General features: G+C 46.3%; 1 protein-coding gene across 1 annotated transcript in view; it reads left to right on the top strand.

Moving 5' to 3' along the window:
• Positions 1 to 22,513, top strand: part of PARP2 (poly(ADP-ribose) polymerase 2) — a 283,463-nt gene that overhangs the window by 210,041 nt on the left and 50,909 nt on the right. The window contains exon 15 of the mRNA XM_069244318.1: positions 6,628 to 6,755. Within this exon, the coding sequence (XP_069100419.1) occupies positions 6,628 to 6,755 (128 nt within the window). The remainder of the gene's footprint in view (positions 1 to 6,627; positions 6,756 to 22,513) is intronic.

Raw genomic sequence — 22,513 nt, 5'->3', positions numbered from 1 at the left:
AAGGGTTATCTATGTAAACCACTTGAAACACAGTCATGACAAAGCTGAGATGACCATGCTCATGGTCACTGATGATGGACAGGAAGCAGAGAGTGAACCTTTCCCCGATTTCCTCTCCAGCAATCCAAAAGATTGGCTCAGTAGAGGGAGCGGTCTTTCGAGACACCCCCACAGGCCAACAGCAGGCCTATAACAGTTTGCTGAGCTCTTCTCTTTGACCCCTGGTCAGGCTATCTGGTGCACACATGATGTGGAGACTGGGGTCAGCTTGCTTGACAAAAAAAACTACAGACAGTCTGGCCATGTCAAAGAGAGCATCTTAGCTCAAGTCAGCAAGATACTAGAACTTGGAGTCATTGAGTACTCTGAAAGTCCCTGGGCCAGCCCAGTAGTTTTACTCCCCAAGCCTCGTTGCCATGCTGGAAAGAAAGATATGAGGTTTTGTGGGGATTGTAGGGGTCTCAATGATGTGATGAAAAATGATGCTCACCCCATTCCTAGGGCTGATCAGCTAATTGACAGATTTGGGGCAGCCAAATTTCTCAATCTCACATCGCGGTCTAACCCCTGGAGCAAAAGACAAATCTGCATTCTCCATTCCTGATGGGCATTATCAGTTCATTGTATGCCCTTTGGCCTAAAGAATGCCCATGACACCTTCTAAAGCCTGATGAACAAAGTCCTGGACTAGAAGATTTTAGTGCAGCATATGTAGATGCTATTGCTGTCTTTAGCTCTACCTGGCAGGATCACCTGATCCACCCGTGGAAGGTCCTCGAAGTTCTGGAAAAGGCAGGCCTCACTATAACGGTGAGCAAGTGCCAGCTGGGGCAGGGCCAGATTGTATACTTGGGCCACCTTGTAGGAGGAGGCCAAATTCAACTACTGCAATCCAAGATCCAGACAATTCTGGACTGGTAGTTCCACCAACCCAGACTCAAGTCAGGGCATTACTTGGCTTGACTGGGTGTTACAGGAGATTTATGGAGAGATATGGCTCCATTGTGGCCCCTCTCGCAGAACTGACCTCCAAGAAAATGCCAAAGAAAGTAAACTGGACAGTGAGCTGTCAAAAGCCCTTTGACACCTTGAAAGAAGCAATGTGCTCAGCACCTGTTCCCAAAGCTCCAGATTACACCAAGCAGTTCATAGTGCAGACAGATGCCTCTAAACATGGGATAGGAGTAGTCCTGTCCAAATCAATGATGATGCCTATAACCAACCTGTTGGTTTCATTAGCAGGAGGTTACTCTACAAAGAGCAGCGTATGAGTACCTTGAGAGGTAAGCCTTCACTGTGGTTTGGTTCCTGAAGAAGTTCACGTTATACCTGTTTGGCTCTCACTTCCTTGTTCAAACTGACCACAGGCCTCTTAGAAGACCTATGCAGATTAGACCTGGGCAGTGAACTCCGCTCTGCTGGTGGACTTAACGGAGTTTTTGGCACTGTGCTCTCTGCTTCGAGCGTAAAGTTTGGCCAAAAACTGCTCTAGCTCCGTCAAAAGAGTGGAGCTCACCGCATGTGCACTGCAGTCTGCGCTTGCCGTGTGTGGCCCATAAGTGGGCTGCAGTGTGCATTCAGCGCAAAAAAGATGTTGTCGGTGGCTGGTCGTGGACGCAGAGCTGCTGAGGGGCTGCACTGGTGCCAGCACCGGATCCAGACCTCCCTCCTTTCACTGTCCTCAGCAGCCCGGGAGCAGGGGGCAGAAGAAGACAGCGAGCCAGGCCACTGGCTACAGGGACCCTGGTAAGTCCTTGTTTCGCTTTCCCTTCTACGTACGCTAGTGCTGGACCCTAAAGAAAGGGCAGTCTGAGGCTGTGCATAAGTGCAGAGGAAGCAATTGCAAGGACGGTGCAAGACAGGTGGTGTGCTTAGCCCTCCGAAGCAGGTTTGTGAGAGAGGGCAATTGGTAAGGGGAAGTGTGCAGGTGTGTCTCTAGGACAGTGGGCTGTGTCAGCAGAAGAGGCCTAAAACTAAAGCTCTTGTTGCCGTTTCGGCATACCCCGGCCTGAATGCACCTAATCTCTGAAGCACTAAGCAAGGTCGCTCCTGGTTAGTACAGGCTTGACCCTGCTTAGCGTTTCCGAGATCGGGCACATTCAGCACCAGGGTGGTAGGGCAGGCAGCACTCTACAGCATACAGAACTCAGTGGAATTCTATAGAGTGGAACTCCGTGCACCCTGCTCACCTCTAATGCTTATGAAAGGTGAAAATCCCAAAGAGTTGATGTGGTCCATCTAGCTATAGGGAATTGACTTCACACTGGAACATAGAGCTCGGACTGACCATGCCAATGCAGATGGCCTTTGCAGGGTCTCCCACTTAGAAGATAAAGATTCTGTAGGGGAAGGTTAGATTCATCCTCTTTCATTTGGAAGGGGGTCATGTAGGAAAGCATCCTTTTTTAAATGATTTGCCTGGTTTCTGATGTGGCTTTGACTGCTAAAGCACTGGGTCTCTGCTAACCAGGTCCTCAGTGCCAGATCGCTTTCCCCAAAACTGCACAGTTGTCCTGCACAATTGCCAAACTCTTAAGCTACCACTGTAAGCCTCTAGGAAATGGTACCCCAGATACGTTGGGCCTGGTGTACTAAGGAAGGTCTCTGAAGGCTGCAGCACCAATTGTGCCACCCTCAGAAGACCCCTCACCAAACCCACACAGTGCTGCCATTGCAGACTGCATGTGTTGGTGCAAGTTAAATTAAAAGCACAACCTGTCACAAACCCCTGTGTGCCAGGTCCACTTCCACTGCATGTGCCAGGTATAAGTCACCCCTAAGGCAGGGTGCATCAGAGCACTTAAGGGGATATATGCATGAGAAGATATGCCCCTGCTGTGTCTCTGGCATTTCTTAGACATAGAAAGTGAACAGGGAAGTTGTTTTGGACACTGGTCACTAAGAGTTTAGCTGCTACATGCTGGCTTCTCTGAACCCAGGAATGTTTGGTATCATACATCTCAGATTAATAAACCCTCACAGATTCCAGTGAGGGATTTATTCACCCAGAGGGAACCTTAGTCCCCCGTCCTGAAATTGGGAAAAATTACTGTAAGCGGGAAGGGTAGGGATACATCATCCCTCCCACCACCACCACCACCTCCAAAGGCCCCCTGGAGGGGACAAAGAAAAAAATCAGCAAATAAATGCTACAATACATGCAGGATTGAAAAGAAATGGCAGCCGGGCTTCATTTATTATGTATATGCCCCAAGGAGCCAACCCATGGGGCTGTTTTTATGAAGGGGAGGGAGGGGGTTGTGTGCCCCCCCTCCCCCCAGAGCCTCCAGCGGCCTCTGAGAGCCCACCCCAAAGGCTGAAAATTCTTTATATAAGAAGGGGGGCCACACAGCCCATTCTCCGAGCCTTTAAGGGCTCCTTGGAGCCCATTCCCCAGACTGAAAGAGTTGGCCGTGCAGCTACCCTCCCTGAGCCTCAAAGTGCTCCAGTGAGCTAATTCCTAGGGTAGATATTTAAAAATGTTTCTCCCCCACTCCCTAAACCCCCCCGCCCGATACTCCCTGAAACCCATTCCACAGGGCTGGCTCAGTAGCTTTCCCGGGGAGACATAACAGTTTCCCTGCCCGCAGCAGCGAGGGCAGGGAAACCTGTGTTTTATCTTGTTTGGCTTGAGCGTTTTGGACAGGAGGTTCCAAAATGCTCCCACCCTCTGGGAGTGGACCTTTGATCTGTTTCCCTGCCTGCACTGATTTGGACAGGGAAACAGATGAAAATGTTGCTCCCATCCAGAGGGAGCAGCATTAGGAGCTGCTCCCTGCGGACGGGAGCAGTGTTGGCTCTCCCTGTATACGTGGAGCCGCTGGGGCCTTAGCCCTTGGGCTCCCCCTTCCCCCACCGGCCTCCAATGAGAGTATGTTGGGTGCCCTTGGTGGGCACCAGGAAACCCCCATTTAACAGTACAGGGCCCTGTGGGATGGGGTCCCCGGGGATAAAATTTACCTAGGGATGGGGCCACATGCCCCCAGAAAAATCACCCGAAGCCGGTTGTTGTCGTCGAGATGCCTGCAGGTGCAGGGAGTGACTCCTTCACTCCAAGGGAGATTCCTTCTTGCTTTCCTAAGTGCAGGCAGAGTCCCAGGGACTCTGGAGGATGCACGGCCACAGGGTTGCAGAACTCTTTGCAGAACTTGGAAACAAAGTTGCAGTAGGAACCCTCTTACTGGTTACAGTGTTGCTTTTCGTTCCAGCAAAGAACAGCAGCCGTTCTGGTGTCCAGGTTGCAGAAGTGTCTTGCAGAGGAGACTTGCAGACAGTTTCTGAAGTCTTGCAGACAAATCTAGGGTCCCACACTCAGGGGAAAGCCCTTAAGTAACCCAGGAAGGGGATTGGACACTTATTGCAGTGACCCGCCTATCATAGGGAGTCAGGGACATCACACAGCTGGACTAACCAGTCAGATACTCCCAGGGGCCTCAGTTTGTCTTATTTCAAAGATGGCAGAATCAAGTGGCCACCTGGCAGAGCTCTGTGCAACTCCCTAGGGGAGAAGCTGGACAGTGGGTGGTTACTCTCCTGTCCTTTGTATGGTTTAACGCCAGAGCAGGAACCTGGGGATCCTGTACTAATGCAAACCGGTTTATGCAAGAAGGGCACCAAATGTGCCCTTCAAAGCAGTCTGGTGGTGCTCAGAGGCAAGCGCAGAGACAGCTATTTCTAAAGGAAAACCTTTGTTCTACCTTCCCCTGCCCTAGTTAGGCTCAGCAGCAGGGGAGCAGAACAGTGTCTGAGGTTGGCAGCAGCATGAGCTGGCATGCAGACCCTGCAAGGCTTTACAGGAAGACTTGGCGGATCCCCTAGGGAACCCACAGAGTACATTGTATCATGCAACTTGCACTGGAATAGTTGTAGTTGCATGATTCCAACATGTTTGATACCAAACATGCCTATGTTTGGTGAAGCCATTATGTAGTTTGGCATCTCGTGTTGACTGGTGCCCAGTACATACCTTAAGATGGCATCCACACACTTACAAAAGCCCAGGAAAGGAGTCTGGGGTTTGTAGGGGCACCTCTACTCATGCAGGTGTGCCCTCACGCTTTGAACTATGCACTCTGCCGTTAGGCTGAAGGGCCTACTTAAGGGGTGACCTATAGGGTCAGAGTGCAGTGACCATGATATAAGGCTAACCTTATATCTGGGGTGAAAGGTGTGTGCACCATTTCACACTGGCTGCAGTGACAGGCCTGTAGTCACAGTTTGCATGGTCCCCCATGGATGGTACAATACATGCTGCAGCCCATTGGGGACCCCTGGTTTACCAATGCCCTGGGTATATAAGTACCATATACTAGGGCCCTACAGCACCAGTATGCCAGTGGTGGGGTGTAAAAGTTACCATACAACTAAATGTAGGGGTGAGAGCACTGAGATTGGGGTCCCAGTTAGCAGGATACCAGTGTACTACAGTCTAAACATACTGACACCAGGCAAAAGGTGGGGGTAACTATGCTACAAAGATGCTTCTTTCCTACACCCGCCATTATGTAAACTATAAAACAAACTAGCACACTCATTGTATAATGTCATCAGTGATTTCATACATGATGTCATAGAACATGTCATGAGTGATGTAGCAGTGAGTAATGCTGCACAAGATGTCTAAATATCCTTGGCAAACCCAATAAGTCTCATAACCCAGAAGCATTAGCTTTGCTAGTGCTTGTATCAGTCTTCATGTTTGTGTGATCAGATGGTAGTAAGTGGTGTGATGAGTGACGCATCAGATTATGAGTCCATTTACTCTAAACGGGCCCAGGAACTAATTATGGCTAGCTTGTCGGAGTGACCTAAAAATATCATACGTTTATCAGGTGGTTTAGAGTGTGTGATATGAGATGCACTGCTGTAGGACAGTTTGCCACATCTAGTACTCTATTAATATAGTGTTTAATCCAAAGCTCCAAAAGATCCCAAACTACTCTGGCAATGAATGAAGGAAGAATCCTGGTCTTTGTTTGCAGGGGAAGTGATGGATTTCACTTATAATAGTGTACAAACCCTATCAAGATCGCATGAAATCTTGGACTCTGTTTTGCACCAATGATAAAACAGTAGCCATATGAGCTTATATTCCCCAACCTGATCTTTGGTGAAACATGGATTTCCTTGATATGGATCAGTTTATAGGTAGTGTTGCGCACTTCTGGACAATCAGATCTCAATGTTAAAGCCACCAAGATAGTGAACCTTATTGTGCTGTTAACATATGACTCCTTGTCACTGAGATACCCCAGGCGCTGTCTTTCAAATAGCAAATCACCTTGTAGAGATTGCACATAAAACACTTGGACTATGTTACCTAAACATTGTCTTTTAAAACGTCAATACCGACCTGAAAACATTGGGTGCCCATGAGTCATCTACTAACCATAATCATTTCTAATATGAGGAGGGAAGACAGTATCCTAATTAATTGCATTGTTTTCGTTTTATAAATATGTAACCTGATTTATAATACTTTTGTAAGAATTCTGATGGTTACTTAAGGGATGTGAGCGGTCCTTTTTGCCTAAGTAACAATGTAGTAAAGAAAGTAATAACCGTATCCTCTTTAGCCATGTTAGCACCTTGTTTATGTTAATATTTGGTTTGATTGTCAATTTGCAGATAATTGATAAATACCTCCAAAGCACCCATGCTGCTACGCATAACGATTACACAATGACCTTGATGGATGTATTCAAGGTTGAAAAAGAGGGAGAGAAAAAGGCCTTCAGAGAAGACATTACAAACAGGTATGCTTTTCTCCTCATGATTTATTTTTTATAGAGCCCAGGGGATTGCAAAAATGATACATGAGTAAAGAGGCATACTTCACAAAAAGGCTCATCTGAAAAAATGGGAAAGCACGGAGACAACTTTTGTTTTCGTCTGGTGCAGAAAAAACACTAGAACTAGCCTGTTTTGGAAATTGTTTTTACAAGCTGTGTCTAGCCTTACTTCAGGCAAGGAGCCAAACTCGCATGGGTATTTGCAGAGGGCAGGGGTGGGGGGTTATAAAGAAACGGCTCTGAGGAAATGGCTCCTGCTACCTAAGCTATCCCTCTCTTCCACTTAAGAGGCCCTGGACGACGAGATGAGAGAGGTAATCTATGCATAGCAGCTCCCTGGCTGGTATGCATCTTGTTGAGATGACCCCGGGGAATGTCGGATATGGTACTGGGTTAACAGGTGAATAATTAGTTGGTGCCCGCAGAAGGAGGCGTAATGTGTACTTATTTTGTGTAACAGCTGGTGTTTTTGAGGCCCCAGGATGGGACTCCCTTCTGTTTTTTATTGTATTTTACTGTACTTAGACAGGCACCCTTATAGGCGCTAGGCAGAAGTATGCCACTTAATGAGCTTTGGGATCTAAAGGGTGTTTTTGCCGTTTACTTTTATTTTTCCTTTTAATTTATTTTAATATGTTGTAACAATTTTAATTAATCATGCAATAAAAGATTCATTAATTTATTCAAAAAACACTAAATTGAAACCAACAGTTTTGAAGGACCGAATGTCTTACTTTTTAAGACAAATTATCCCATGCAGATCATCCATTACCAGGGCAATCGTAATTAATATTCACCCTACTAGCATACACGGTTGTAATTCTATACAAGAAAACTTAACCAACATCAAATTATTATTTTTTCTATTTGACCTTTAATACATGTGATAGACTGGAACACATATTCTTACCCATTCCTGAGCCCTAAAAAAACCCACTACCTTTCTACACTTACCCAGCCCTGACTCATAAGAATATCTTACTACCCGTCCCCTTATCTAGTCCTGAACCCTAAAATCCCCTTGCAACCCTTTACCATCTATAAGTCTTGAAAACCACACAAAAACCATTACTACCCTACTCTCCACCACCCTGAACCCTATAAACCCTCTTTCTACCATGTACCTTAACCCATCACTAAACCCCCCAAAAATTACTACCTCGCACCCTTACTCCAAGCCCTGAAGCCTTCAAACCTCTTACCACCCTAAATCTTTACCCATCCCATAACCCTTAAGAAAGGCCTTCATGGTACTACTTGTGTGGTAACATCCTGCAGGGTAAAGACAGCGGGATAAAGACTATATACCCAACCTCGATCAGATGAGTACTCAAAACAACAAACCGGTAAAACACCAAAATGGGTATTTGATACTGGCCGTACGGAAAATGGAGAAGTTACGTTATATATACAGAAGATGTGCAATTTAGGCAGAAGGTTAGGTGGGTGAAGGATAATCAAGAGAACATTGCACGACTCGGTGGTGCAGGTGGGTGGCTTGCCCCACCTAACCCCTCCATTGTTTATACCAGGAAGTGCAGGGTTGCCTGGAGAGAAGAGACCAGATCGGAGGAACCAAAGGGTCATGTATAGCTGCAGAGGTGACAGAAAAGGGAGAGCAAAGCTAGGCAAGACTGTCCTTGGAAAAGATAGGTAATGAAAATAGCAAGAGACAGACCGAAATGGACAAAGGACCAACTGCAGGCAGTGGGTATAGAGCCAGCATAGAAAAGAGGAGATAATAAAAAAAAATGAGAGGGAATAGGCACGGATGGACTGGAAGAGACTGGGGCACACAGAGAAGATAGAAAGTCATCTTTAATCCCAGCTGTTTAAAGGGATGGTAAAAAAGGCCCGAAGAGAACAGCAAAGGCAGGATTTTGAGATGCACTGCATTAAATAACGACCATTGGAAAAGTCATCATTGAAGCATTAGCACAATAGTGCTAGACACTTGAGAGGGTACTAGCAGAAGCTGTTAAAGAGGATGATATTTGTAAAATTGTCCCAAGTTCAGTGAAAGCACTTAAGTGGCGCAGTTAAGTGGGAGCAGAAGGATAGACTGAGACAACTAATAACATTTGGTGAAAGATGATTACTTGCAAAGGTAATATTAATTAGACAAAATATGGCACTAACACAGACTTCATTATAGTTAGGAGCTCGTCCACTGTACCATTTACCATAACCAGATGTCTACCCATTGTCTTTAGAGAGGCAAGGAAGACTGTAGTAGCACTTACAGTTGCTGAAGGTTTGCACATTTGTTGCTTATTGGTAAACCAAAAGGCAATAATTAAAAAAGCATTGGATGCAACAACAGCGATTTCATATGCCTGACTAAGGCAGTCTTTAAAATCAACAATAACTTGCATATTTCAGAAACGGGATTCTGATGGATTCTGCAACTTGCCGGTGGTGTTTATTAATGCGATGTATTCCTTTTTCTCCAAGGTTTCAATGCCAAGTGGTGTCTCCGGGGCGAGTGTTCCCAACCCAAATACTTTTGTCCATGCCTTGCTGATAGCACATTGTTTCAGCCCATCTCTCAGGTACATGGCACCTCAGCAGGCGATGCTGTGAATGGTGCACCCCCGGCACTGGATGTGGCTCCACCAACATCACCCCTCAGAAGATATCTCATAGGAGCTCCCTAATGTCTTTTAGAGGAGGAACACTTTAGAAACTTCTCCATGATCTCTCTGGGTCAGTGTAGGAAGCTGACATGGTGTGTAGTGGGTTCCTGAGGTACTTACACCTTATACCAAGTCCAGGTATCCCCTATTAGTGTAGTGTAGGCAGGGTCTACAAGCCAGGCTCTTTAGAGGTAGCTGTGGATGAGTAGCCAAGGCTTATCTAGGAGACATGCAAAGCTCATGCACTACCACTGTAGTCACACGTCACTTACACACATGAAAGAAAACACTCAGGGGCATATTTATACTCTGTTTGTACCAGATTTGCATCATTTTTGTTTACGCAAATCCGGCGCAAATTTAACTCCATATTTAGATTTTGCAGCTAGACCTGTCTAGGACCAAATTATTGGAGTTAAAGTAATTTTTGCCTGCGGAAAGCTACTTTGCGTCAATGAGATACAAGGTATGCGTTCCTGGGCAAGAAATTACTCAAAGGCCCTAGCGCCTTATTGATCCTCCTGTGCAAAAATGGCGCATGGGAGGTAGGCGGCCCTAAATAATGGCGCTAACCTTGCTTAGCACCATTATTTAACGCCTGGGTCAGGGCAGTCGTTAGGGGACCTGTGGGCCCATCTCCATGGTGGAACACCATGGAATAAGCCCACAGGTGCCCGCCCCAGGGACACCCCACCCACACCAAAGGGACAGCGGAGGATGGGGGACACCATCCCAGGTAAGTACAGGTAAGTAAAGGTAAGTATTTACCTTTTTTCCTTAAAGTGCCATAGGGGCCCCAGAAATGGGCCTCCATACATGGCACTGGGTGCAATGGCCATGCCCAGGGGACCCTTGTCCCCTGTGCTGGCCATTGGGGTGGTGGGCATGGCTCCTGTCTTTTATAAGACAGGAGTCATGTGGTTTTATAGGTTTTGCATCAATAAATAACACTAGGCTGTTTAGAGTCATCTTTTTTTTTTACTCTAACCAGCCTAACGTTATTTTTGAAAGCTAAACCCACTACTCCCATACTGCCACCCCCACCCAGCTAACGTCATTTTCCATGAGCCCACCTTTTGCGCCAGATTGCGCCATTCCATAAATAAGAGGCCCAGCAGGTGTCAGGGAATGGCGCTAGCCGGCGGTATACATTTTGACGCTAAACTGCGCTAGCGCAGTTTAACGTCAAAAAGTATGAATCAGGGCCTCAGTGTTACAAAAATACAGGTACTTTATTTTAGTGACACAATACCAAAAAGTACTAGTCAATCTTCCAATAGGAGGTAAGTAGCACACCAAATATGTACACTAGGTATCAGAAATATGCATAAAAATTGATTTAAAAAACAATGCAAATAGACAATAGTAACCATAGGGGGAACCCAAACCATTGCTAAAAAAAAAATGGAATGCAAACACAGGACCCCCACCTAGGTTAGGGAAAGTGTAGAGGGGAGCTGGGGGTACTAGGAAACCCCAAAGATAAGTACCACAGTGCCCCCTGGCGACCAGGAGTAAAGGAGTAAATTACTTAATTTTTCCCAGATCACTCAAAATGAAGAAAATGCAAGTGGATGAAGGGGACCAAGTCCAGAAGTCACAGAAGATTCCAGTGGGGGCAGGAGCCCCTTACCACCTGCCTAGGATTGCAGGAGTTGGTCATCGGTGCAGTCCTGGAGTCGCTGAAGAGTTCCTGAGGGATGCAGAAAATGTCCCATGCCGGAAAAAGAGTTGCAGTCAGGTTCTGGTGCACGGATTCCACCAACAAGCCTTGGCAAAAGCAAATGTCGCATTTGACAGAAAGTTGAGCTGCCGGGGACCAGCAAGGCCCAGGAGGACTCAACCCAGGAGGGGGAGTCACAGGGGACCCTCAGCGACACAGAGAGCCCACAGGAGCAGAGGCAGCACCCACAGAGTCCCACAGGATGGGGACACAGGTGTCACAGTAGACACCACGCCGCCCAACTGGAGAAGGGTCCCACATCTTAGGAGAACCACACAGAGGGCTGTGCGTCACAGGAAGGCGTGCTGGGGGCTAGGATTACACAAAGCATGAAGATCCCTTGGAGATGCAAACATACCTTGGCAGCTGCAGGAGACGTGGTGCACAGGGGTACTGCCCTGCATGGGAAGACAAGGGCTTACATCTACCAAAGCTGGACAGCTGGCAGAGAAGATCAAGAGGACTACTCAGTACTACCACCTGTGATGCAGGATCCACGCAGCTCAGGATGAGACGAGATCCACGCAGGCGGTCATCGTTGCGGTAGATGCCTGCGGATGCAGGGGATTGACTCCTTCATTCCAAGGGAGATTCCTTCTTCCTTGTTGTGCAGACTGAAGACTTGCCTCCCTCAGAGGATGCCCAGCAGGGGGAAATGTTGCAGAAGCTGGAAGGTGCCGTGGAAACAATGTTGCAAGTAGAGTCTTCCTCCTGGATGCAAATTGTCGGTTTCTGGAGGGTCCAGTAGCTGTTCCAGTGGCTAGAAGTCAAAGTAAGGTTGCAGAGGAGTCCTGCTGGAATCTTGCAAGCCAAATCTAATGACTCACCCAAGAAAGAGACCCTAAATAGCCTTGAAACGGGGATTGGTCACCTAGCCAGGTGATCACCTATCAGGAGGTGGCTCTGTCGTCACCTGCTTGGCCTGAACACTCAGATGCTCCCACAGGCCCCTGCCAACCTTCGATTCAAGATGGCAGAAGCCAGTGACCCTGTGGAGGAGCTCTGGGCACCACCCTTAGGCTGATGATGAACAGGGGGGTGGGCACTCCCCTTTCCATTGTCCAGTTTCGCGCCAGAGCAGGGACTGGAGGTCCCTGAAACGGTGTAGACTGGTTTATGATCATAGGGCACCAAATATGCCCTTCAAAGCATACCAGTGGCTTGGGGAGGTTACCCCTCTCAAGCCGTGTACCACCTTTTTCCACAGGGAGAGGGTATTACCTCCCTCTCCCAAAAGAAATCCTTTGTTCTGCCTTCCTGGGCTTGAGCTTCTCAAGCAGCAAGAAGGCAGAAACCTGTCTAAGGGGTGACAGCAGCTTGGGCTGCCCAGAAGACCCCAGGAGGCTGGTAGGAACAATGCTGGGAGTCCTCTGAGGAGCCCCAGGAGTTCATGGAATCATACTTCCAATACTCGCAACAGTATTGGGGTATGATTCAGACATGTTTGATACCAAAAATGCCTAGTTTCGGAATTACCATTATATAGCTGGACATAGGTAGCGACCTATGTCCAGTACACGCATAAAATGGCATCCCTGCACTCACAAAGTCCATGAAAATGACACTGGAGTTCGTGGGGGCACCTCTGATGCAGCGGTGCCCTCACACACAGGTGCTTACACACTGATCTCTGGGCTAGGATGACCTGCCATAGGGGTGACTTACAGTGACCTGGTGCAGTGACCTGTAGTGAAAAAGGGTGCATATGCCCCCTTTTCACGCAGTGTGCAATGGCAGAGCTGCAGAACTCTTTGCATGGGCTCCCCATGGGCGGCATAATACATGCTGCAGCCCATGGGGTCCCCTGGTACCTTAATGCCAAATACTAGGGACTTACGTGGGGGCACCAGTATGCCAAATGTAGAGTGAAAATGGTACAAGTTACCAAGTTAGAAGGATCCCAGTGAATACAGTCAAACACACCGACAACTGGCATAAAATTAGGGTAACCATGCCAAGAGAGAGGGTACTTTTCTACAGTCGGATTCTGACAGCATCATATATGGCGACTCAGGGGACGCTTTATTTCAGGGACTGCCATCCACCAGCGGCATAGACACTTCTTCAATCTTAGCTATGGACGTCCTCGCTGGTCCACCAATGCCTGAAGTAGTCTCTTTCCATGAGTACTGCTGAAGGCTGCCGAAGTCTTAGATCTTCAACTACACACCCCAGTTCTTAATGAGGTCTTTTTGCCTTCCTCTGTAACATCAGAACCCCTTATCTCCTTTTAATGATGGTATTTTAGAGCCTGTGTTGGCGGCATAGAAGAAACCCTCTTCACCCAGGCAGTCAGCGGGCTTGTTGGTTGCCCAGCTCCAGGTGACCCAATGTTACTGTTGGCCCACCAATCACTGGAGAGCCTTGTGATTCAAGCCTCTTGTTCTGGTGGCCAATGTGGAGGTGTCTTTCCAACAGCTCCCTGTGATGGGGAATCGAAACATCTCAAAGCTTGGGCCAAAAAATGCTTTTTCTGCAGGCAGTATGGCCCTAAAGTCCCTTTACTCTTAACGGCCTTCTAGCCGGGTACAGTCGTGCCCTGTGGGACATGGCCTAAATGATCATGCCGCATGTCCTAGATAATATTAAAGACCATTTCTAGGAGCTCTTTTTAGATGGCCAGAACGCCTTTCCCTGTATTATCAACTTGGACCTTGATATTGCAGATTCAGTAACCTGTACTATGAGCACTGTCTTCACCATCCATAGGCATGCTTGGCTCTGCACTTTTAATTTCTCTGCGGATGTCCAAGCCAATCTTAGGGATCTTTCTTTTGATGGGTTGCTACTTTTTGGTAACAAGGCTGACTCAGCCTAAGAGCTTTTTAATACCAACAAAGGGCACCGCTTGCTCCCTTGGTGTGCGACTCCTGCCTCTGGCCAAGAATGGTGCTCAAGACCTTCCTCCCTTCCAATCAAATTCAATCCAACCCGATCTTGACGGACAACGAAATAGCATAGTGGTGTGTGAATAAACAAGGGTGGGTAGGATTTTACCTCCTTTGCTTGGAAGTGTTGAGGCTGTGGTCTTGGGCACATCTCCAAAGGATATTACTTACCATAAGTCATCTCATGGGGTCTCTGAATGTCAGAGGAGACAGCCTGAGCTGGTGGTATCTTCCCGATTATGAGTGGCGTCTTCTGCCAAATGTAGTCCAGGAGTGCTCCTCAGGTGGACATGTTTTCACTTTTCTTAATGCCAGCAGTTCCGCAACCTCCGGTATCCACCAAGAGGAGCCTTGGAGGATGCGTTTCAGTTGATGTGGAACTTGCAGCTGCATTACGATTATTTCCCCCCATAGCTTTGATTCATGTCATACTTTGTCTCCTAAACCACTGGGCTCCTTTCAGCTGCCTCCAGAGGTGGGTTGACATAATCTTCTCAACATGCCACCCCAAATCTGCTTACTCTGGCAGATGGGGAAACTTTGCATGGTGTACAGACAGTAAAATGGACCATTTGCAGGCCAAGCTCTCACAGGGTCTGCTATATGCACTTTTGTTTGCTCAGAAGGGTTGCGCAGTTGACACTGTGAATGGGTATTTGGCTGCATTCCTGTCTGCCAGAGCAGCCATTCCTTTTCAAGCTCCCTATTGTCATGCATTTTGTCATAGGTCCTCCAACTCCTTTTGTCATTCCCCAGTAGGACTTGAATCTGATTCTTACATTTGTGATGGGGACTCAGTTTGTTGTTTTAATCTGAGGATGTTCATTTTGAAAACTGCATTTCTTGCAGAATGGTTAATGACCTGCAAGCCCTCATCTGCTGTCCTTCCATCACCTTTTTCTACCCTGGTGATGATCTAAGTTGATGTTGCGAACCAAGGCTGATTATGTTGCTAAGGTGGTGGCCCATTTCCATCTCGGTTAGTCCATCGCCCTTTCAACTTCTGTCCTAAATCTCCATCCAACTAAAGAGGAGGAACAGTTGCATGTGTCCTAGGCGGGCAGTTAGTTACTACCTGAAGCAGACTAAGGAATTCAGACTAAAAGACTAGCTCTTTGTCAGGTATTGTAGGTCGAAAACGAGTAACGAAGTGTAAATGAAAATTCTAAATAATTCAATTGATCATTGTATCATCCTTTATGTCAAGATCTGTTGCAAGGAGGAGGAAATGGTGTTGGCCTCAATCATCATTGAAAGGTACAGTGAAGTGGAGATATCTGTTAGAGGTGATAAGGTCCATGGGGACTAGGCCTCAATTTAGACCCTGGATTCATTTGCTATACACTGGCCCTAGTGCATGGAAGAAGGTGGGACAGTATAGATCGGAGCAATGGTATATAGAGCGTGGCACAAAACAGGATGCCCGCTGTCATCCCTTCTATTTGCTCTGGCTGTGGAGCCTTTGGCAATGCAGGTATAATGGGTTATGCATGAATGTGGGATAGAGCTGGGTCACTGTTGGAAATGGGATCTCTAGTAGGCAGTGGTTTGCACTCTGTACAAGTATGGACCCTCACTCTAGTCCGGTAAGGGAGTCACACAGCTAGGATAAACCCTGCTCACCTCCTTGGTAGCTTTGCACGAGCGGTCTGGCTTATCCCAGAGTCAGTGTGTAAAGTATGTGTACCCACACACACAGTAACACAGTGAAAACACTACAAACTGATTCCACACCAGTTTAGGAAAATAACCAATATTTATCTGAGTAAAACAAGACCAAAACAACAAAAATGCAACATACACAAGTAAAGATACAAATGTTCAAAGATTTAACTATTGTAAAGCGCTTAGAAACACAATAGCTCTAACTGGGGCTATCATGGCATCTTGACGGAGTTGTTCCCAGCAGCCCGATGCCACTGGTGAGGGAGTACTGGGCCAGTCACAGAGTTTCACGTACCCCAGGTACAGTACCTTGGAAACGATGAGGAAACAAGATATTGCACGAAGTCGGGGAGGTGAGGTGTCGCTGGAGCCTGTACCACATAGGTTCGTTCCTTGCTGTTACTGGGGAGGTGGGGCGTTGGTTCCTTACGGCTGCAGGGGAGGTGATGCGTGTCAGTGGCGAAGCATCAGTTCCATATGGCTCCAGCAGGTCAAGGTGCAAGGCGTTGTTTTTGCAGTGTTGTGATTGCGCCACAAGTGCGGCAACGGAGTCAGGTGTTACGGATGTCGGTGACACGACACTCGGGAGTCGCACTGTGGCGGGACTTGGGAGGCACTGCTGCAGCGTCTGGCCTGTATTGCTGGTCGTGGTTGTTGTACTCAGCCTGGACCACGGCTCCAGTGCAGGCAGCAGCATGGAGTCGGAGGGCGGTGCCGGTTCCGAAGTCACTCTGGAGTTGAAATGCTTAGTTTCTTCTTAATTGCACCAGAGCTCACGTCCAAGGGCTCAGGCACTGGATTTGGCACCACTTGGCAAGTCAGAACCCTCAGCAAGAGAGCCCAGGTGTTGGTAGGTGAAGTCTTTGGTAGCCCTTAAACTGCTTAACAGGAGGCATGCTCAACTCAAGCCCTTGGAGAACCTTGGAAAGTAGGATGTAGAAAGAAAAGTACAGTCCTTTCACTCCCAGGACAGAAGCAGCAAGCCAACACAACAAAGCAACAGGTTGAGTGGCAGTCCCTTCTACAGCATCCAGCTCTTCTTCCTGGCAGAATATCTTCAGTCCAGAAGTGTTCTAACTGTGCAAGGTCAGAGGTCCAGTATGTATACCCTTTTCTGTCTTTAACTAGGCACACTTCAAAGAGAAGTCTTTGTAGTGCACTTCCCTGGCCCCAGCTACATTTGAGGGGTTTGTAGACTGCTTTGTGTAAGGGCAGACACAGCCCTATTCAGGTGCAAGTGTCCGTTTCGCCCACCTCTCTAGTTCAGGAAGACCCATCAGAATAATTAGGGCATACCTCAGCTCCCTTTGTGTGACTGTCTAGGGTGAATGCACAACAGCCCAACTGTCATCCTGACCCAGATGTGTATTCCACAGATACAGAGGCACAGAATGGTTAGCAAGAAAATGACCACTTTCTAAAAGTGACATTTACACACCTACAAATAAAAAAACAACTTCACAATAAGATGTATTTTTAAATTGTGAGTTCAGAGACCCCGAACTCCACATCTCTATCTGCTCCTAGTCAGGGAAATTACACTTAAAGGATATTTCAAGGCAATCTCCATGTTACTCTATAGGGGAGATGGACCTTGCAATAGTGAAACCCGAATTTAGCAGTATTTCACTATCAGGACGTGTAAAACACACCACTACGTTTTACCTTTTAAACACACATGACAGATAGGCTCCTTGTGGGCATCTGTGCGGTTCTTGAACACCCTACCACTAATCACTCATGGGAAGAATAGCGATATCTAAGATGGTGTTTCTGCCCCGCTGCCTGTATATGATCCAAAGCTGATTGTGCCCCCTGTGCAGGGCTGTCTTCTGCCAGCTGAATACCCTCCTCACCTCGCTTATTTGAGCAAGGAAGCAGAGCTGTGTGGCTCGTCAGACATTGAGGGGTTATGAGGATGGAAGACTCGGGGTCCAAACCTGAAATATTATAACTATGCCTCTCACGTGCAACACTCATGCACCCTGTATCCCATTGGCATATTTATATCCTTTGAGGATGCACGGACTGGCTAGGAGCTACGCAGTTTTTGCACTATTCTAGCATAATGGACACAGTCAGGGCTGTTTGAACATCTTATCCTGTGGTGCCTCCTACAATGGACCTGCGTGACGCGTTATTGACATTGGGGCTCGGTGTCACTTTATCTCATTAATCTGTAAATTTTGCTGGCAGATCCAGTCAATCGGCCACTGAAAGTGCAGAGGGTTTGGGAGGCAGATCTTGGGGCTCAGTTCTCAGATGTACACTGGGCCAGGATTTGTGCATTCTTGAAGCCTGTCTCCAACAATGCCTGCTCAAATTAATTCATTTTAATTTTGTGCATCGTACTTACATGACCCCTGCGGGCATCAATCCGGAGCACTCTACTGCATGTTCCCCTTGTGGATCTGAAGAAGCAGGTTTTATGCATTGGCATGGGACTGCCCACATGTGAGAGACTTCTGGGAGACGGTAATAGTCAGATTGAATCAGAATACTAAATGGACTTGTGCACTCACAACACAGGTTTGCCTGCTGGGCAGCCTGGTTCGCCCCAAAAAGCACAAAATGATACACCGGTTTCTGCAGTTGACACTAGTTTTGGCAAGGAGACAGGAAGCCATCACATGGATGGGGGCGAGGGCTCCCTCTGAAGGTCTATGGGTTCGAGATATCTGAGTGGTCAGTGGCAGAGGAAACCCGCTCAGATGCCAAACTACCAGTTGACTTGAAAGCTTGTAAGTAAAATAAATAAAAATGTATAAAAGCGTGCAAATGCCAACGTCTTGGCTCTAGCCTCCTATGAGAAACTATGAAAATGGACCTACTTGGAAATAGAGGAGACAAGCCATGTTTTTAACATTTTCCTGAAATGTGTCTGATTGGATTACGATCTCAAGAAAAGAGGCATGGTGTTCCAAAGCTTACATGCCAAAAATGAAAAACGTCTGCCTCCCCATCTAGCCTTATTAATTCTCAGAATGGTCGCTAATTTAGCAGCATTTAATCTGAGATTGCGACTGGGGACATGCCAGAAGATTGTCTGAAAATAGAAAGAGCCAGTCTTGTAAAGTTCCTTGCGAACCAAACACAAAGCCTTGAATTTTACCCTCTCACAAACAGGCTGCCAATTAAGTCTAAAAATGCTCTGTGAAACAGGACTGAATTTTGGATTTTTTAAAAGCTGACGAGCTGCCGCATTTTGCAACGATTGGAACTTCGATTGCAAGCATTTCAACATTTCCAGATACAACTCCTTGCAATAGTCAACTTTGGAAAAGACAAGGGCCATTCTGACCATTTTTTGTGGATCTGAAGGAATATAAGGGAAGACTTTTTACAGGATCCTAATAAGATAAAAACAGAAAGAGGTGTCATGATTGATTTGCTCAGTAAAACATAGCTCTCTATCAACCCCTAAATTCTTCACTTCCTGAGCAGCAGACGGAAGAGGGCCAAGATTAGAAAGCCACAAGGAGGTATTCCAGAACGAAATGTTATTTCTGAAAAGGAGCACCTCCATTTTCTTGGAAATCAGCTCAAGACAGATATCCTGCATCCACTTTACAATATGTGGCAGTCAGTTTTTCAACTTATTGGCAACCTCATTGATGTCAGATGAAATAGACACAACTATTTGTGTTGTCGTCAGCGTAAGAGACTGAAATAAAAACAGTGGGACTGACTGCATTTAGTCATAGGGGTGACATAGATGTTGAAAGGCGTGGGGCTTAAATATGATCCCTGAGGCACCCCACAGGGAATAGATAAAGGATTAGAAGTGAAATCCCCAAAGGCAACCAACTGTTCTCTAAAAGGAGCTAAGGATGATGAGGGCTGCGCCTTTGATCCCGATTCCCTCTAGCTGGTTGATAAGCAAAGAATGGTTACCCATATCAAACACGTCTGAGCGATCAAGAAGAATCAGCGCAGCTCTCCTTACCTTATCTTCAAACATTTGAATCTCCACAGAAGCAGCACCTAAGGCTGATTCTGTGCAGTGCTCAAGTCAAAAGCCACATTGTGATGGAGCCAGAAGATTGTTGGTATCGAGAAAGGACATCATATCTCATTAATAGCCTTTTCCAATATTTTCGCAGGCAATGGTTAGTGGGGTATGGACCAGTAGTTCTTAGTGTCACCTGGGTCAAGGAAGGGTTTTTTCTGAAGAGGAAGCGCCAACGCCTTTTTCTAGGCTACCGGAAAGTGGCCGGAAACAAAAATATTATCCAGAAGTTAAGTAAGATGCAGACACCATTTCCAGTAAATAAGGCGGGCAAGGATTCAAAGGAGAACCTGACTTAATAGTCTCTAGAAATGTTACTACTCTTTCTTCAGTAAAAGGAGTGAAGTTATCAAGGACATTAAAGGCAAATCAGCATTATTATGCAGCCCTGAAGAAGATATGACAAAGCATAAGGGATTATCCCCTTGATTAGCGGAAAATTCCTAATATACATTATTAAACTTAGATGGGAAAAACTCTGCCAACTTGTTGCAGAAAGCTTGATTCTCTTGTGGAATCTTTGGTGATATAATTTTTTTCTGTTAAATATTTGTTTTTTTTCTAAAATACATAGAGCTTTGTACTCAATATTGATTAATATGGATGTATTTTTCTCTTCAGTATTATAGCCTCTCCTCCATCTCTGTTCTTGGGCCCTGCATGTTGGTTTGTTTGTTTTGGCTCAGGGGAGTACCAGGTAGCCGATGGACTTTTTCTATGGTAATTCATGTATTTTTCTGGAGCTAATCGAGAGACTCCAAAATCTATCCAATTAGTAAAATTTGTAATAGCTGCTTCTATGTTAGTGCTTAGTTCTGAGCTGTGATTTTTTTAGTGCATTATCGAGCTTGGAAATGTTTATTTTGCACTAAGAGCGGAACTTAAAAGACTGAGAAGAATTAAGAGAACATGATTTATTGGCTACAACTGTGAGTTTAAAAATACTGCTCTATGGTTTGACCTTGTTAAAGGTAGAGCTTTATCAAAACTTAAGTCAGGATTGTTCATAAATATCCCATCCAGAGTATGTTTGCCCTGGTGGGTAGGTTGATTAACTATCTGAGTAAGGTCGAAACTGCAGCGGCAGTCCACCAAAGGATCACTGTCTGTGTTTCCATCATGCTCCAGATGAAAATTAAAGTCACCCAGTATGGTGAAGTTGGGGAACTCCATACAAGAGACTGTAGTAGTTTGTACAGATGTGATAAACGTATCCCTCGGACCAGGTGAATGATACACCAGGGTGCCATTGAATGCAGTGATGTTATCAAATTTAAAAATAAACATCAGAGCTTCACCATAAATCTTAGTGGCATATTAAACACTACCTTACTGGAATTGCGATAAACAATTACAATCCTGCACCCCCATTTACCCTGTCTGTCTACTGTATATACGTCATAGCATTCAGGAATTGCGACTCTAATATCGAGGCGTCAGTCCCAGGTCTCTGTGAGAAATACGGATGCATAAGTATCCATGAACTCAGAAAATTAATGATTGTTTTTAATCAAGGATCTGGTGTTCAATAACACTGCTAAACTTGTCCCAGTCGCTCACTTGTGTAAGTTGTTAACAGCAAGACAAATTGGATTAGGGCTAAATGCATAGTTACAAGTGGGGCATCAGTATTAACTTGAGTTAGTTACAATTGCAGACCTCACTGCACTTCTGCCTTCCCTTACAGAAAAGGTCCAACAGCAACAGCTCATTCCTGGAGTACGCCAGGTTCTAAAAACGGGCAGGGGTTCTGGCGCATGGCACAGATGGGCTTGCCTTGAGCATGCTAGCTGTGCGTCTGCTGCGCGGACGCGCTACCCGGTCCGCTTAAAGGGCCGGCATAGAGGTGCATGGCCATGGCCAACTTCAGATGAGTGCAGACACACCTCAGAAGGCGAATAACGAGAGCCCAACGTAAGCGGCAAACTGGGGTCCAGCAACCCCTTTCTTACCTGACAGACTCCTGTGCAAGGCAAAAAAAACTGTAACTAAATTAAAAGAGGGGAAAGAAGTAAACCTAAAAAAGTATTAAAAATGGGCTAGTTTAAAAACGGGAGCCAGGCATCTCTCAATACGGCCACAGTGTGTGCCTGTAGGAAGTTGGCTCTGTATGTGCTATTTCAAAGTAAGGAATAGCATGCACAGAGTCCAAGGGTTCCCCTTAGAGGTAAGATAGTGGCAAAAAGAGATAATACTAATGCTCTATTTTGTGGTAGTGTGGTCGAGCAGTAGGCTTATCAAAGGAGTAGTGTTAAGCATTTGTTGTACATACACACAGGCAATAAATGAGGAACACACACTCAGAGACAAATCCAGCCAATAGGTTTTGTTATAGAAAAATATATTTTCTTAGTTTATTTTAAGAACCACAGGTTCAAATTCTACATGTAATATCTCATTTGAAAGGTATTGCAGGTAAGTACTTTAGGAACTTTGAATAATTACAGTAGCATATATACTTTTCACATAAAGCACAAATAGCTGTTTTAAAAGTGGACACAGTGCAATTTTCACAGTTCCTGGGGGAGGTAAAGTAATGTTAGTTTTAACAGGTAAGTAAATCACTTACAGGTCTCAGTTTTGGGTCCAAGGTAGCCCACCGTTGGGGGTTCAGAGCAACCCCAGAGTTATCACACCAGAAGCTCAGGGCCGGTCAGGTGCAAAGGTCAAAGAGGTGCCCAAAACACATAGGCTTCAATGGAGAGAAGGGGTGCCCCGGTTCCAGTCTGCCAGCAGGTAAGTACCCGCGTCTTCGGAGGGCAGACCAGGGGGGTTTTGTAGGGCACCGGGGGGGACACAAG

The sequence above is a fragment of the Pleurodeles waltl genome, chromosome 7, assembly GCF_031143425.1.
Source record: "Pleurodeles waltl isolate 20211129_DDA chromosome 7, aPleWal1.hap1.20221129, whole genome shotgun sequence".
Classification (NCBI taxonomy): Eukaryota; Metazoa; Chordata; class Amphibia; order Caudata; family Salamandridae; genus Pleurodeles; species Pleurodeles waltl.
This window is presented reverse-complemented; position numbering and strand designations above follow the sequence as displayed.